We start from the raw sequence: 17,292 nt of genomic DNA on the forward strand, positions 1-17,292 counted from the left end.
CTTTATTCATTCAAGCGCAGTAACAAAAACCCTAATAAATCCCGCCTATTAAGAGCTGATCATAGTGTAGCTACATCCATCCTACCCGTATACCTGTTCAGCCTATACATACACACAGCAGCTATTATACAATCTAAACATCTCAAAAAAAGTAACTAACCCCCTTAAATAATGGCCATTATTCAAAAACGGGCTATTGTATTACAAATCTGTAAAATGCGTTGGAAGCAGAATTTATTTCTGCGAATTTTGACACCTCATTTGATACAATAGCCCAGAAAACAATAAAACACCAGTCACTTTATGTAGTGAGGTCCAGATTTAAAAGTTGCACTTACAACAATACAAAAACACTCGGATATTATTACACAGATGACGTCAATATTTATATAATTGCTACAAATGAGGTGTCACAATGCGCAGAAATAAATTCTGCTTTCAAGGCATTGTACAGATTTGTAATACAATTGCCCGTTTTTGAATAATGGCCATTATTTAAGGGGGTTAGTTAATTTTTTTGAGATGTTTATTTATTGCTTTTATTACTATTTGTGACATGATATGATCTAATTAGAATTAGACAGAAGTTGTATTTTTACCATTTCTAACTTGCTCAGTACCCATGCTAATACTGGTTTCATCCTTTCCTGCTGCTTGCAGCCTTGACGACAATTTTGCTTCACTGTGCAGTCGCAGTGGCGGTGACCAGCGGCAAACTGATATATCAATCACTCCATCGCCTTGCCCAATGCGGCATATCGCTAGGAGTTGAATTCAAATCAACTCGGGAGTGGCACTGCTCTGACGTATGAGAACAGGAAACGGTTTTTAGCAATGCTGAGTGGCAACATTTGCTTTCATAGTCATGCCGCAGTCGCTCACAGCCTTGCAAAAAAGTACAAGCAGCATGATGAAGCGTCACGCCACTCAGCGGCAAGCGGAAGAAAGTATGCAACCAGTATTACCATGAAATCACCTACATCCCCAGCATGTATTGATTTCCCCAGCATGAAAGTATAATAACTTTCATCCCCAGTATACTTGGTTATATTACCATTTTCTAATGTTATTTATTGTTTTTGCTCCTCATTTTGCATATCATTATTGCCAACTGTGGTCTGATTGGATCAGATCATGCCATATTGGGCTATTCCATTTAAAATCCACACTACCCCTGTGGAAGATTTTGGAAATATCTTCCACAGGGGGAGTATGTTTTGTTTTTTGTATGTAATTGGTCAGGGTTAATCATTTTGAAACCCATACTCCCCTGTATTATGGCTTTACCTATATCTTCCACAGCTGGAGTGAGTATTTAAAATGGAAGCTATCCAAGTGTCTATTCAATTCGATACTCATACTCCCTCTGTGGAAGACTTTAGCTAAATCTTCCACAGGGGTAGTGTGGATTTCAATTGGAATAGCCCATTATTGTTTGGGCCTAAACAAGACCAGAATACTTCATCTGCTGGTTTACCCATATAACATTGATACAGGGAGCTGATCCTGGTTGCGCTGGTTATCCTTGACGTAGGCCGATTTGGGTTCAGGCCATGAGGTGATCTCCCATCTTTATAGGCTATAGCCACCAGGTCTGCCTTTACTCCTTGGCGGTGCTGGATTCAATGGTTTAGTGTATGACTGAGATGCATTCTGTCGTGGAGGTTGGCTCATTCGTGGAGCAAGAGGGCGCTGCTGGTTTGGCATATTACCACCTCCTGGTCGCATTGGTGCTAATGGTCTTCCCTACAATGAGAAAAATAAAGTGGAAAACAATTTTGAGTGATTTTGGACTAACCACAACTGATAACAGTGCATTCTTGAAGATATTCATCAGGACTGTTTATAGTAGATTGTTATTTGCAAATTCATACAACTAGTCCAATAAAATTCCACTTACATGCAGACTTTTCGAAAACTACTAGTTTTCTTTTTCGATGCTATTGTTGCAATGACGATCTGTGTATAGCTGATGATTTCTGCTGCTTGGCAACGGAGTTTCCAGTTTACCATACAGTGCAGTTTACCATATTGGTTTAACAGGTTATTTGCTTGAGTGGGAGCAAGGCATACTGCCTTCACATTGAATTCTTGGATCAAAACAACAAATATCATCTTAAATTTGTGCAATAAACATTGCTTCAGAGTTTGCATTTTTGGTAGATAATTCTTAAGCAGTAGCCTTGCTCAATGATACAATCTCCTATAGTTTTTTCACCGCTAACACTCAATCATACAATTTCCATATACATACTTTAGGGTGTATGCAATAAACCAACCGGAAGGGTATAACTATTGAAATTACAGCCATGTTGGGGGACATTTCTATGGTGACAGAGGGACAGGTCTCTAGTTCGATTCCACAACCATTCACACCTATCAGTTGTTTTCATGCGATTGCCCTGTGGTACCTTACAGAGACCAAAATTTTACTTAAATTCTATAAACTCTAAAGGATATATTTTACCCAGGTATATGAACAACTTTGACATCATTATTTCAGCCACTCTATAAATAGAGGGGGGGGGGACGACTTCTCACACGGGGGAAATTTCCCCTTGCCCCACCACTGCATATATTGCGTGATCATTTACCTGAGGATGTAATGGCTGTGGTTTAAGCATTCCCTTCTGTGGTGCTTCTTTCTTTCCATTTGGCTGTTCTTTGCCTTCATTTGGTGTCCGTGGATTGTTGCCTTCTCTCTGATGACCTGATTGTTGAGGTTGTCCAGGTTGGTGTGGAGGTAGAGGTGATCCAGATCGTTGATCTCTTGGAGTAATTGGTGTTGATGGTATCTTGGGTTGTTTAGGTCCCCACGACACCTCCCAGGCATTACCTTGGGCTTGAGGTAGTACACCACGACCTGTAAACAGGCATTGCAAATCAAACATTACAAGATAAAATGAATCGAACAATGGAGCAAAGCAGCAGCATGGAGACTAATATTAGATTTTGTCATTGATAATTGCTGGGAGAATAACTTTTTGTGTCTTGTGTTGAACAGCAAAGTTGCTTACAATACCATCACAACATCTTCATTTCAGGGTTGTGTCAATAATTCTGTAGTAATATTTTATATACTACAGGATGAACAACATAACAAAAAATATGTCATTTTTCTAACATAAATTTTCACAATCCGGTCACACGACCATTTGTATAGCTATAACAGATTTTCATTAATGGTGAGTTGGACATATCCTGTTAAATGTATGTGAGCAGAGTCTTGTGAATACGACACTTAATAAAGATATTGTGATGGTATTGGAAGCAGGTGCTTAGCTAGAAATTGAGGTTTGCCAGTCATTTGAATAAAATTGCCTGTCCTAATATGACCCAACATTTACCAGACTTCTACAGCCAATTGGGGGTTCATCGCAGAGTTCAAATATGTTTCGCCATGGCCTTGTTTTGCCAATCTGGTCTAAACCTACAATTACAATGTAGCATCTGTCAAAGGCATTAATTTTGCCCATCCCAGGAGCAAACTCCCTGTCTTTAATGACGGGCAGACGGGTGGCTATCTAAGACCCTGATTGGAAGGTACATTCCTTCTCAACAGAAGACTCTCAAAAGGTCACAATAATTAATGGAACAAGTAGTTAATAACAGTTTTTATGTTTAACTCTTAAACCATATAAGAAGGATATTTTTCACACTAAGTTCACAAGGTGATCTACAGATCTCATGTGTCAGTGTCACCCACTTTTGCATTTTCTATTTTGGCTTTTATAATATTTCTTTACTGGGTGGAAAAAACATCGTGTGCATTAACTGTTATCTATTTGGCAAATATATGGAACAGTGACAATAATCAAATGTGATGGTAGTAGAAAATTGTTAAATTAAACAATTTGTCACTATTCCCTATTTGCCAAATAGGGCACATTAACTATGCACAAGTCAGGTTTTTCCCACCCAGCGACAATTTGCAAAGAATCCAGCATTTTTTTGGATAGCACCAAATGACCCCACCTGGAGACTGCTGAGGACTACTACCTCTTGATGAGAGTGGTCTTGGGCTGGTAGATGAGTCGTTACGAGGACTACTAGGACGCCCAGGACTACTAGGACGTCCGGGACTGCTGGGACGTCCAGGACTGCTAGGTCGTCCAGAAGGTGACGGAGGCTGCAGGTGGTTATTGCTGGGACTTGGAGGTCTGAAATTGGCACCTGTATTAAATATGATCAAGAAATGTTAACTTTCTAATAACATTAAAGGAATATTGTAACACATTCATGAAAAACAGATTTTAATTTCTTGCCCACAAAATGTTATTTTTACTGTCAGATGTCCCCTTTAATTTTGAGTTGAACAATGAGCTTAGGTTGGAACTTTATTGATGCGCCCAGTAACAAAAACCCAATAATAAGCCGAACAAACTTGAACTTAATTAACCCTTGATTTAATCCATTCTGCCAATCTAGCATTCTGACAGCCACAACTTATATGTAACAGGTTTTTCATTGTTTCTATGTTCTAGTGTGCGATACGTAAGCCTCTTCCCTTGTTTGTATACACAACACTTGAAAATCATGTGGTTTACAACAATTCCATTAGCCTTTTCGAATCATGGTGTACACAAAAGGAGGACAGTCTTCAATCTGTGTAAAACCCAGCAAATTCAAAAGAATTTACCCACTTAGTGCAGCACCATCCTATAGTGTCCACCATATCTCGAAAAGGCTAATTGGTTTGTACACACATTTGATCTTCACTTTCTCCAAAGCTCTCTGAGCATTTAGTTTGCTTGAGCCTGGTCCCATCAGGACAAAAGTACGACCCCACAAGGAGCTACCATTTAAACAAACAAAGCTTACCTAATACAGGCTGTAAAGGAGCTATTGGAGATTTGGAGGCAGAGATCGGCTGCAATGTATCACCACTACCTAAAGACCCTGCTCGCTTCTTCTTTTTCTTCTTTCCTTTTCCTCCTTTATTGATATCTTCCCTGTTGTTTTGATTGACAAGACCACCATCACCTAGGGGAACTAGTCTTCTAGGTGAAGGAGCTAATGGTTGAGGGGGTGGTGGGAGACTGTTTCGTCTGTCCTGTGGAGACTGGTTGTCTCCGTTGTTATTCTGTAACAAAGATAATGCACATCAACTACTTAACACTAATTTTTTTAAAGAACATGAATGACATCTTTCACATTACTTATGCATTTGTGATTCATGTCCGTGCTGATACAGCATTGGGCTATTCCATTCAAAATCCACACTCCCCCTGTGGAAGATTTAGCTAAAGTCTTCCACAGGGGTAGTATGAGTTTTGAATCAAATAGACAATAATTGGGAAACTTCCATTTGAAATCCTTACTCCAGGTGTGAAGCCTAGGTAAAGCTATAATACAGGGGGAGTATGAGTTTCAAAATGATTAACCCTGAACAATTACATTTGAAAAACATACTTCCCCTGTGGAAGATATTTCCAAAATCTTCCACAGGGGTGTGGATTTTAAATGGAATAGCCCATTGCCGGTTCTGGACTAGGTGGTCTGATGATGACACACAGACTGACAGACACATTAATGGACTAGAGACTACAACATGTACACAATACAATACCTGTATTACATTTTGTGGTTGGTGTCCTGGCAGATACAGCATTGCCGGTCCTGGACTAGGTGGTCTGATGATGACTGTCAGACATACACACAGACTGACAGACACAATAATGGACTAGTCTACAACATGTATACAATACAATACCTGCATTACATTTTGTGGTTGGTGTCCTGGCGGATACAGCATTGCTGATCCTGGACTAGGTGGTATGATGACGACACACAGACTGACAGACACAATAATGGACTAGTCTACAACATGTACACAATACAATACCTGCATTGCATTTTGTGGTTGGTGTCCTGGTGGATACAGCATTGCTGGTAAATCAGCTTTCTAAAACTGAGTGCCACAAGATGGGCTTTTTTCAGCGTATGGTGCCCATTTGGAACCAGCTCCCTAGTATTATCAGATCTACAAATTCTGTTGCTTCATTTAAGCACCAAGTTTTGGAGTTTTACCAGTCCAAATTTGCTCGCACCTTTGATGCAACTTCTGTTTGCACTTGGACCTCTTTTTGTAATTGTCCAAATTGCAGGCAAATGTAACTTACCTGCATTCTCCCCCTCTAATTTATTTTTCCCTTCCCTTCTTTTTTGGTTTTGGTGGGGCGGTCTTAGAGGTGCCTGGCACCTGTTCGCTCCAGCCATTCACTGACTTTTAAAACAAATGTTCCTTTCATAATATTGTGTAATTTTTGATGTAACTTATGTGCAATATTATATATTTCTTGTAATTCTGTGCCAGTGATAAAGTGTAATAAATAAAATAAATAAATAAAATTGCCGGTCCTGGACTAGGTGGTCTGATGATGACACACAGACTGACAGACACAATAATGGACTAGTCTACCACATGTACACAATACAATACCTGTACTACATTTTGTGGTTGGTGTCCTGGCGGATACAGCATTGCCGGTCCTGGACTAGGTGGTCTGATGATGACACACAGACTGACAGACGCTTTTGGTCTTTTGTTCGTGGTCGCAAAAAAACGCTTTTGGTCTTTTGTTCGTGGTCGCAAAAAAGAACCCGATGTTAAATCATTTGTTGTCAACGGCAAACTGTGCTCTGACCCGGCCGTTATTGCTGACAATTTTAACCAAACTTTTGCTAGCTACTTTACTGCCCCCACCTCTCCAGCCTTTGATATCACATCTCCTTATTACCTGTGACCCCTTATGCTCCCTCCAAATAACCATAGACCAAGTTATACACCGCATCAAAAAACTTAAAACTGATGGTGCTGTTGGTCCCGATGGTTTGTCAGCAAGGATGCTTAAGCTCTGCATGTACCAGGTTGCTCCAATTCTCACCAAATTATTTAATCTTTCTCTTAGTTCTGGTCACCTTCCTAGCGGCTGGAAACGAGCCAATATTGTCCCTGTTTATAAAAAGGGGACCGCTCAAATGTTGCCAATTACAGGCACATCGCTCTGACTAGTATTGTCTGTAAAATGCTTGAAAGCATCGTGGCTGACAACCTTCGTGTCCATCTAGGTAACAACAATCTCTTATCATTAAGTCAACATGGCTTTAAGCCTGGTTTATCATGCTGTACACTATTACTTGATAAAACAAATGAACTCTTGGAATTAATGGACAGTAAATCTACTCAAGTTGACCTCATTTCTCTAGACTACAGCAAAGCATTTGACTGTATATCACATAACATTCTAATTTCTAAACTTGAAAAAACTTATGGTATCAGAGGTCAACTGCTTGCCTGGATCAGTTCCTTTGTCTTAGGTCGTGTTCAGAGGGTTACTTTTAGAGGGCAGAGTGCTGATTGGGTCTCGGTCCTTTCTGGAATTCCTCAGGGCTCTGTTCTTGGCCCCTGCTCTTCACCATTTATGCCAATGATCTAGGCCAGCACTTGACCTCTGGTATCGGGCAATTTGCTGATGATACATTTCTTTATCGTACTATTTACAATGCTAATGATGTAAGGGATTTACAAATGGATCTTGACAAGCTTTCAGTATGGTCGTCTCGTAATTCACTTCAATTGAATCCTACCAAATGTAAATTTATATCTATCACTCAGAAACGTATTTCATATCCATCAGTGTATAGTATTAACAACATCAATCTTGATCAGGTAAATAATCTTCCCCTCTTGGGTGTCATCATCTCAGATAAGCTAAATTGGGATGCTCATGTTAAGGATGTTATAGCAAGAAGCAACAAACTTCTTGGTTTTATTCGCCATGTGGCCGGGAATCTCCCCAGAGGTTCTCCTCCAATTATATCGGACCATGGTCTTGCCCATCCTCGATTATTGCTCCCCTGTCTGGATGCCCCACACAGAGCGTCTCAAAAATGCTCTTGAACGCGTTCAAAGGACAGCCACCAGGGCTATTCTCCATCAGAAGCGTCCGCGAGGAGGAGTACAATGTTCGCTTTACGATCTTGACCTCAGTTATTTGTCCCAAAGACGTGAATACATGTCCATTTCACTTGTTTCCAAATGCCTTCTCAATGTTGACTGCTGCAATGCTATGCCTGCTTTAAATAAAATCCGTCCAAATAGTAGGCATCCCGATCACCTTATTTTTCACCATCTCAAAGCCAAAACTGATGCTTTTCTTTATCATTCCATCCAACGCTTCCCAAAAAATGGTCTGACCTCCCCCGTCTCATCACTGATATTTATTTGTGCAATAGCTTTAACTGCTTCAAATCCCACTTGAGAGACTACTTTCAGTCCATTCAAGAAATTTAATCCTTGGTGCCATCTATGTTTTGTTGTGGTGATAGGGTGGGGGGGGGCATTATCTCATTATGTTGTGGTGTGTTTTTCCTGCTTGGCTAAGTGCAATATATTGTGTCTCTTGTATCTTGGGGCTTCATGCTTCTAGTTTTAACATAGTGCTGTTTTTAAAAAATGTTTGTACTTTTAATGTGTTAATAATCTTTGTAATTTTTATGTGTATTTATAGTGCAATACTTTGTTTATTTTCATGACCAGCTTGCAAGGGTGGGGTCCACTCATCTTTTAGATGTCAGTGCTTTATTTGCCACTTTTGTTGGGCCCTGGCAGCCCTTGCTTGCTGGTCTAATTTTGCTGTATATTTTTGTTGAAATGCCTAATGAATAATAAATAAATAAATAAAGACATAACAATGGACTAGTCTACCACATCTACACAATACAATACCTGCATTACATTTTGTGGTTGATGTCCTGGCAGATACAGTATTGCTGGTCCTGGACTAGGTGGTCTGATGATGACACACAGACTGACAGACTCAACAATGGACTAGTCTACAACATGTATACAATACAATACCTGCATTACATTTTGTGGTTGGTGTCCCGGTGGATACAGCATTGCTGATCCTGGACTAGGTGGTCTGATGATGACTGTCAGACATACACACAGACTGACAGACACAATAATGGACTAGTCTACAACATGTACACAATACAATACCTGTACTACATTTTGTGGTTGGTGTCCTGGCGGATACAGCATTGCCGGTCCTGGACTAGGTGGTCTGATGATGACACACAGACTGACAGACATAACAATGGACTAGTCTACCACATCTACACAATACAATACCTGCATTACATTTTGTGGTTGGTGTCCTGGCGGATACAGCATTGCTGGCCCTGGACTAGGTGGTCTGATGATGACACACAGACTGACAGACACAATAATGGACTAGAAACTACAACATGTACACAATACAATACCTGCATTACATTTTGTGGTTGGTGTCCTGGTGGATACAGCATTGCTGGTCCTGGACTAGGTGGTCTGATGATGACACACAGACTGACAGACACAATAATGGACTAGTCTACAACATGTACACAATACAATACCTGCATTACATTTTGTGGTTGGTGTCCTGGTGGATACAGCATTGCTGGTCCTGGACTAGGTGGTCTGATGATGACACACAGACTGACAGACACAATAATGGACTACAGACTACAACATGTACACAATACAATACCTGCATAACATTTTGTGGTTGGTGTCCTGGTGGATACAGTATTGCTGGTCCTGGACTAGGTGGTCTGATGATGACACACAGACTGATAGACACAATAATGGACTAGAGACTACAACATGTACACAATACAATACCTGCATTGCATTTTGTGGTTGATGTCCTGGCGGATATAGAATTGCTGGTCCTGGACTAGGTGGTCTGATGATGACACACAGACTGACAGACACAATAATGGACTAGAGACTACAACATGTACACAATACAATACCTGCATTGCATTCTGTGGTTGGTGTCCTGGTGGATACAGCATTGCTGGTCCTGGACTAGGTGGTCTGATGATGACACACAGACTGACAGACACAATAATGGACTAGTCTACAACATGTACACAATACAATACCTGCATTACATTTTGTGGTTGGTGTCCTGGTGGATACAGCATTGCTGGTCCTGGACTAGGTGGTCTGATGATGACACACAGACTGACAGACACAATAATGGACTAGTCTACAACATGTACACAATACAATACCTGCATTACATTTTGTGGTTGGTGTCCTGGTGGATACAGCATTGCTGGTCCTGGACTAGGTGGTCTGATGATGACACACAGACTGACAGACACAATAATGGACTACAGACTACAACATGTACACAATACAATACCTGCATAACATTTTGTGGTTGGTGTCCTGGTGGATACAGTATTGCTGGTCCTGGACTAGGTGGTCTGATGATGACACACAGACTGACAGACACAATAATGGACTAGAGACTACAACATGTACACAATACAATACCTGCATTGCATTTTGTGGTTGATGTCCTGGTGGATATAGAATTGCTGGTCCTGGACTAGGTGGTCTGATGATGACACACAGACTGACAGACACAATAATGGACTAGAGACTACAACATGTACACAATACAATACCTGCATTGCATTCTGTGGTTGGTGTCCTGGCGGATACAGCATTGCCAGTCCTGGACTAGGTGGTCTGATGATGACACACAGACTGACAGACACAATAATGGACTAGTCTACCACATGTACACAATACAATACCTGCATTACATTTTGTGGTTGATGTCCCGGTGGATACAGCATTGCTGGTCCTGGACTAGGTAGTCTGATGATGACACAGACTGACAGACACAATAATGGACTAGAAACTACAACATGTACACAATACAATACCTGCATTGCATTTTGTGGTTGATGTCCTGGTGGATACAGCATTACTGGTCCTGGACTAGGTGGTCTGATGATGACACACAGACTGACAGACACAATAATGGACTAGAGACAACAACATGTACACAATACAATACCTGCATTACATTTTGTGGTTGATGTCCTGGTGGATACAGCATTACTGGTCCTGGACTAGGTGGTCTGATGATGACACACAGACTGACAGACAAAATAATGGTCTAGTCTACCACATGTACACAATACAATACCTGTACTACATTTTGTGGTTGGTGTCCTGGCGGATACAGCATTGCCGGTCCTGGACTAGGTGGTCTGATGATGACACACAGACTGACAGACATAACAATGGACTAGTCTACCACATCTACACAATACAATACCTGCATTACATTTTGTGGTTGGTGTCCTGGCGGATACAGCATTGCTGGCCCTGGACTAGGTGGTCTGATGATGACACACAGACTGACAGACACAATAATGGACTAGAAACTACAACATGTACACAATACAATACCTGCATTACATTTTGTGGTTGGTGTCCTGGTGGATACAGCATTGCTGGTCCTGGACTAGGTGGTCTGATGATGACACACAGACTGACAGACACAATAATGGACTAGTCTACAACATGTACACAATACAATACCTGCATTACATTTTGTGGTTGGTGTCCTGGTGGATACAGCATTGCTGGTCCTGGACTAGGTGGTCTGATGATGACACACAGACTGACAGACACAATAATGGACTACAGACTACAACATGTACACAATACAATACCTGCATCACATTTTGTGGTTGGTGTCCTGGTGGATACAGTATTGCTGGTCCTGGACTAGGTGGTCTGATGATGACACACAGACTGACAGACACAATAATGGACTAGAGACTACAACATGTACACAATACAATACCTGCATTGCATTTTGTGGTTGATGTCCTGGCGGATATAGAATTGCTGGTCCTGGACTAGGTGGTCTGATGATGACACACAGACTGACAGACACAATAATGGACTAGAGACTACAACATGTACACAATACAATACCTGCATTGCATTCTGTGGTTGGTGTCCTGGTGGATACAGCATTGCTGGTCCTGGACTAGGTGGTCTGATGATGACACACAGACTGACAGACACAATAATGGACTAGTCTACAACATGTACACAATACAATACCTGCATTACATTTTGTGGTTGGTGTCCTGGTGGATACAGCATTGCTGGTCCTGGACTAGGTGGTCTGATGATGACACACAGACTGACAGACACAATAATGGACTAGTCTACAACATGTACACAATACAATACCTGCATTACATTTTGTGGTTGGTGTCCTGGTGGATACAGCATTGCTGGTCCTGGACTAGGTGGTCTGATGATGACACACAGACTGACAGACACAATAATGGACTACAGACTACAACATGTACACAATACAATACCTGCATAACATTTTGTGGTTGGTGTCCTGGTGGATACAGTATTGCTGGTCCTGGACTAGGTGGTCTGATGATGACACACAGACTGACAGACACAATAATGGACTAGAGACTACAACATGTACACAATACAATACCTGCATTGCATTTTGTGGTTGATGTCCTGGCATGGATATAGAATTGCTGGTCCTGGACTAGGTGGTCTGATGATGACACACAGACTGACAGACACAATAATGGACTAGAGACTACAACATGTACACAATACAATACCTGCATTGCATTCTGTGGTTGGTGTCCTGGCGGATACAGCATTGCCAGTCCTGGACTAGGTGGTCTGATGATGACACACAGACTGACAGACACAATAATGGACTAGAGACTACAACATGTACACAATACAATACCTGCATTACATTTTGTGGTTGATGTCCCATGGATACAGCATTACTGGTCCTGGACTAGGTGGTCTGATGATGACACACAGACTGACAGACAAAATAATGGTCTAGTCTACAACATGTACACAATACAATACCTGCATTACATTTTGTGGTTGATGTCCTGGTGGATACAGCATTACTGGTCCTGGACTAGGTGGTCTGATGATGACACACAGACTGACAGACACAATAATGGACTAGTCTACAACATGTACACAATACAATACCTGCATTGCATTTTGTGGTTGGTGTCCTGGTGGATACAGCATTACTGGTCCTGGACTAGGTGGTCTGATGATGACACACAGACTGACAGACACAATAATGGACTAGAGACTACAACATGTACACAATACAATACCTGCATTGCATTCTGTGGTTGGTGTCCTGGCGGATACAGCATTGCCAGTCCTGGACTAGGTGGTCTGATGATGACACACAGACTGACAGACACAATAATGGACTAGAGACTACAACATGTACACAATACAATACCTGCATTACATTTTGTGGTTGATGTCCTGGCGGATACAGCATTACTGGTCCTGGACTAGGTGGTCTGATGATGACACACAGACTGACAGACACAATAATGGACTAGTCTACAACATGTACACAATACAATACCTGCATTACATTTTGTGGTTGGTGTCCTGGTGGATACAGCATTGCTGGTCCTGGACTAGGTGGTCTGATGATGACACACAGACTGACAGACACAATAATGGACTAGTCTACAACATGTACACAATACAATACCTGCATTACATTTTGTGGTTGGTGTCCTGGTGGATACAGTATTGCTGGTCCTGGACTAGGTAGTCTGATGATGACACAGACTGACAGACACAATAATGGACTAGTCTACAACATGTACACAATACAATACCTGCATTGCATTTTGTGGTTGGTGTCCTGGTGGATACAGCATTACTGGTCCTGGACTAGGTAGTCTGATGATGACACAGACTGACAGACACAATAATGGACTAGTCTACAACATGTACACAATACAATACCTGCATTACATTTTGTGGTTGGTGTCCTGGTGGATACAGCATTGCTGGTCCTGGACTAGGTGGTCTGATGATGACACACAGACTGACAGACACAATAATGGACTACAGACTACAACATGTACACAATACAATACCTGCATAACATTTTGTGGTTGGTGTCCTGGTGGATACAGTATTGCTGGTCCTGGACTAGGTGGTCTGATGATGACACACAGACTGACAGACACAATAATGGACTAGAGACTACAACATGTACACAATACAATACCTGCATTGCATTTTGTGGTTGATGTCCTGGCGGATATAGAATTGCTGGTCCTGGACTAGGTGGTCTGATGATGACACACAGACTGACAGACACAATAATGGACTAGAGACTACAACATGTACACAATACAATACCTGCATTGCATTCTGTGGTTGGTGTCCTGGCGGATACAGCATTGCCAGTCCTGGACTAGGTGGTCTGATGATGACACACAGACTGACAGACACAATAATGGACTAGAGACTACAACATGTACACAATACAATACCTGCATTACATTTTGTGGTTGATGTCCTGGTGGATACAGTATTGCTGGTCCTGGACTAGGTGGCCTGATGATGACACACAGACTGACAGACACAATAATGGACTAGTCTACAACATGTACACAATACAATACCTGCATTACATTTTGTGGTTGATGTCCTGGTGGATACAGCATTACTGGTCCTGGACTAGGTGGTCTGATGATGACACACAGACTGACAGACACAATAATGGACTAGAGACTACAACATGTACACAATACAATACCTGCATTGCATTCTGTGGTTGGTGTCCTGGTGGATACAGCATTGCTGGTCCTGGACTAGGTGGTCTGATGATGACACACAGACTGACAGACACAATAATGGACTAGAGACTACAACATGTACACAATACAATACCTGCATTGCATTCTGTGGTTGGTGTCCTGGTGGATACAGCATTACTGGTCCTGGACTAGGTGGTCTGATGATGACACACAGACTGACAGACACAATAATGGACTAGAGACTACAACATGTACACAATACAATACCTGCATTGCATTCTGTGGTTGGTGTCCTGGTGGATACAGCATTACTGGTCCTGGACTAGGTGGTCTGATGATGACACACAGACTGACAGACACAATAATGGACTAGAGACTACAACATGTACACAATACAATACCTGCATTACATTTTGTGGTTGGTGTCCTGGCGGATACAGCATTGCCAGTCCTGGACTAGGTGGTCTGATGATGACACACAGACTGACAGACACAATAATGGACTAGAGACTACAACATGTACACAATACAATACCTGCATTGCATTTTGTGGTTGATGTCCCATGGATACAGCATTACTGGTCCTGGACTAGGTGGTCTGATGATGACACACAGACTGACAGACACAATAATGGACTAGAGACAACAACATGTACACAATACAATACCTGCATTGCATTCTGTGGTTGGTGTCCTGGTGGATACAGCATTACTGGTCCTGGACTAGGTGGTCTGATGATGACACACAGACTGACAGACACAATAATGGACTACAGACTACAACATGTACACAATACAATACCTGCATTACATTTTGTGGTTGATGTCCTGGTGGATACAGCATTACTGGTCCTGGACTAGGTGGTCTGATGATGACACACAGACTGACAGACAAAATAATGGTCTAGTCTACCACATGTACACAATACAATACCTGCATTACATTTTGTGGTTGATGTCCTGGTGGATACAGTATTGCTGGTCCTGGACTAGGTGGCCTGATGATGACACACAGACTGACAGACACAACAATGGACTAGAGACTACAACATACAATACCTGCATTACATTTTGTGGTTGATGTCCTGGCAGATACAGTATTGCTGGTCCTGGACTAGGTGGCCTGATGATGACACACAGACTGACAGACACAACAATGGACTAGAGACTACAACATACAATACCTGCATTACATTTTGTGGTTGATGTCCTGGCGGATACAGTATTGCTGGTCCTGGACTAGGTGGCCTGATGATGACACACAGACTGACAGACACAACAATGGACTAGAGACTACAACATACAATACCTGCATTACATTTTGTGGTTGATGTCCTGGCGGATACAGCATTGTCGGTCCTGGACTAGGTGGCCTGATGATGACACACATACTGACAGACACAATAATGGACTAGAAACTACAACATGTACACAATACAATACCTGCATTACATTTTGTGGTTGGTGTCCTGGTGGATACAGCATTACTGGTCCTGGACTAGGTGGTCTGATGATGACACACAGACTGACAGACACAATAATGGACTAGTCTACAACATGTACACAATACAATACCTGCATTACATTTTGTGGTTGATGTCCTGGTGGATACAGCATTACTGGTCCTGGACTAGGTGGTCTGATGATGACACACAGACTGACAGACACAATAATGGACTAGAGACTACAACATGTACACAATACAATACCTGCATTACATTTTGTGGTTGGTGTCCTGGCGGATACAGCATTGCCAGTCCTGGACTAGGTGGTCTGATGATGACACACAGACTGACAGACACAATAATGGACTAGAGACTACAACATGTACACAATACAATACCTGCATTACATTTTGTGGTTGATGTCCTGGTGGATACAGCATTACTGGTCCTGGACTAGGTGGTCTGATGATGACACACAGACTGACAGACACAATAATGGACTAGAGACAACAACATGTACACAATACAATACCTGCATTGCATTCTGTGGTTGGTGTCCTGGTGGATACAGCATTACTGGTCCTGGACTAGGTGGTCTGATGATGACACACAGACTGACAGACACAATAATGGACTACAGACTACAACATGTACACAATACAATACCTGCATTACATTTTGTGGTTGATGTCCTGGTGGATACAGCATTACTGGTCCTGGACTAGGTAGTCTGATGATGACACAGACTGACAGACACAATAATGGACTAGAGACTACAACATACAATACCTGCATTACATTTTGTGGTTGATGTCCTGGCAGATACAGTATTGCTGGTCCTGGACTAGGTGGCCTGATGATGACACACAGACTGACAGACACAACAATGGACTAGAGACTACAACATACAATACCTGCATTACATTTTGTGGTTGATGTCCTGGCAGATACAGTATTGCTGGTCCTGGACTAGGTGGCCTGATGATGACACACAGACTGACAGACACAACAATGGACTAGAGACTACAACATACAATACCTGCATTACATTTTGTGGTTGATGTCCTGGCAGATACAGTATTGCTGGTCCTGGACTAGGTGGCCTGATGATGACACACAGACTGACAGACACAACAATGGACTAGAGACTACAACATACAATACCTGCATTACATTTTGTGGTTGATGTCCTGGATACAGTATTGCTGGTCCTGGACTAGGTGGCCTGATGATGACACACAGACTGACAGACACAACAATGGACTAGAGACTACAACATACAATACCTGCATTACATTTTGTGGTTGGTGTCCCGGCGGATACAGCATTCCTGACCCTGGACTAGGTGGCCTGATGATGACACACATACTGACAGACACAATAA

The 17,292-nt window shown here is 41.9% G+C and overlaps 1 protein-coding gene across 1 annotated transcript in view; it reads right to left on the reverse strand.

Annotated features, from left to right (window-relative positions):
- Nucleotides 1–1,488: 1,488 nt before the first annotated feature.
- Nucleotides 1,489–17,292, reverse strand: part of LOC140136464 (uncharacterized) — a 41,733-nt gene continuing 25,929 nt past the window's right edge. The window contains exons 14-26 of the mRNA XM_072158186.1: nucleotides 16,575–16,779; nucleotides 16,307–16,408; nucleotides 14,999–15,099; nucleotides 14,463–14,544; nucleotides 13,531–13,635; nucleotides 11,804–11,905; nucleotides 10,606–10,839; nucleotides 9,808–9,909; nucleotides 5,714–5,815; nucleotides 4,822–5,083; nucleotides 3,976–4,173; nucleotides 2,595–2,863; nucleotides 1,489–1,746 (exon numbers count right to left, since the gene is read on the reverse strand). Of these exons, the coding sequence (XP_072014287.1) occupies nucleotides 1,573–1,746; nucleotides 2,595–2,863; nucleotides 3,976–4,173; nucleotides 4,822–5,083; nucleotides 5,714–5,815; nucleotides 9,808–9,909; nucleotides 10,606–10,839; nucleotides 11,804–11,905; nucleotides 13,531–13,635; nucleotides 14,463–14,544; nucleotides 14,999–15,099; nucleotides 16,307–16,408; nucleotides 16,575–16,779 (2,038 nt within the window). The 3' untranslated portion in view covers nucleotides 1,489–1,572. The remainder of the gene's footprint in view (nucleotides 1,747–2,594; nucleotides 2,864–3,975; nucleotides 4,174–4,821; nucleotides 5,084–5,713; nucleotides 5,816–9,807; nucleotides 9,910–10,605; nucleotides 10,840–11,803; nucleotides 11,906–13,530; nucleotides 13,636–14,462; nucleotides 14,545–14,998; nucleotides 15,100–16,306; nucleotides 16,409–16,574; nucleotides 16,780–17,292) is intronic.

Source organism: Amphiura filiformis, chromosome 16 (assembly GCF_039555335.1).
Source record: "Amphiura filiformis chromosome 16, Afil_fr2py, whole genome shotgun sequence".
NCBI lineage: Eukaryota > Metazoa > Echinodermata > Ophiuroidea > Amphilepidida > Amphiuridae > Amphiura > Amphiura filiformis.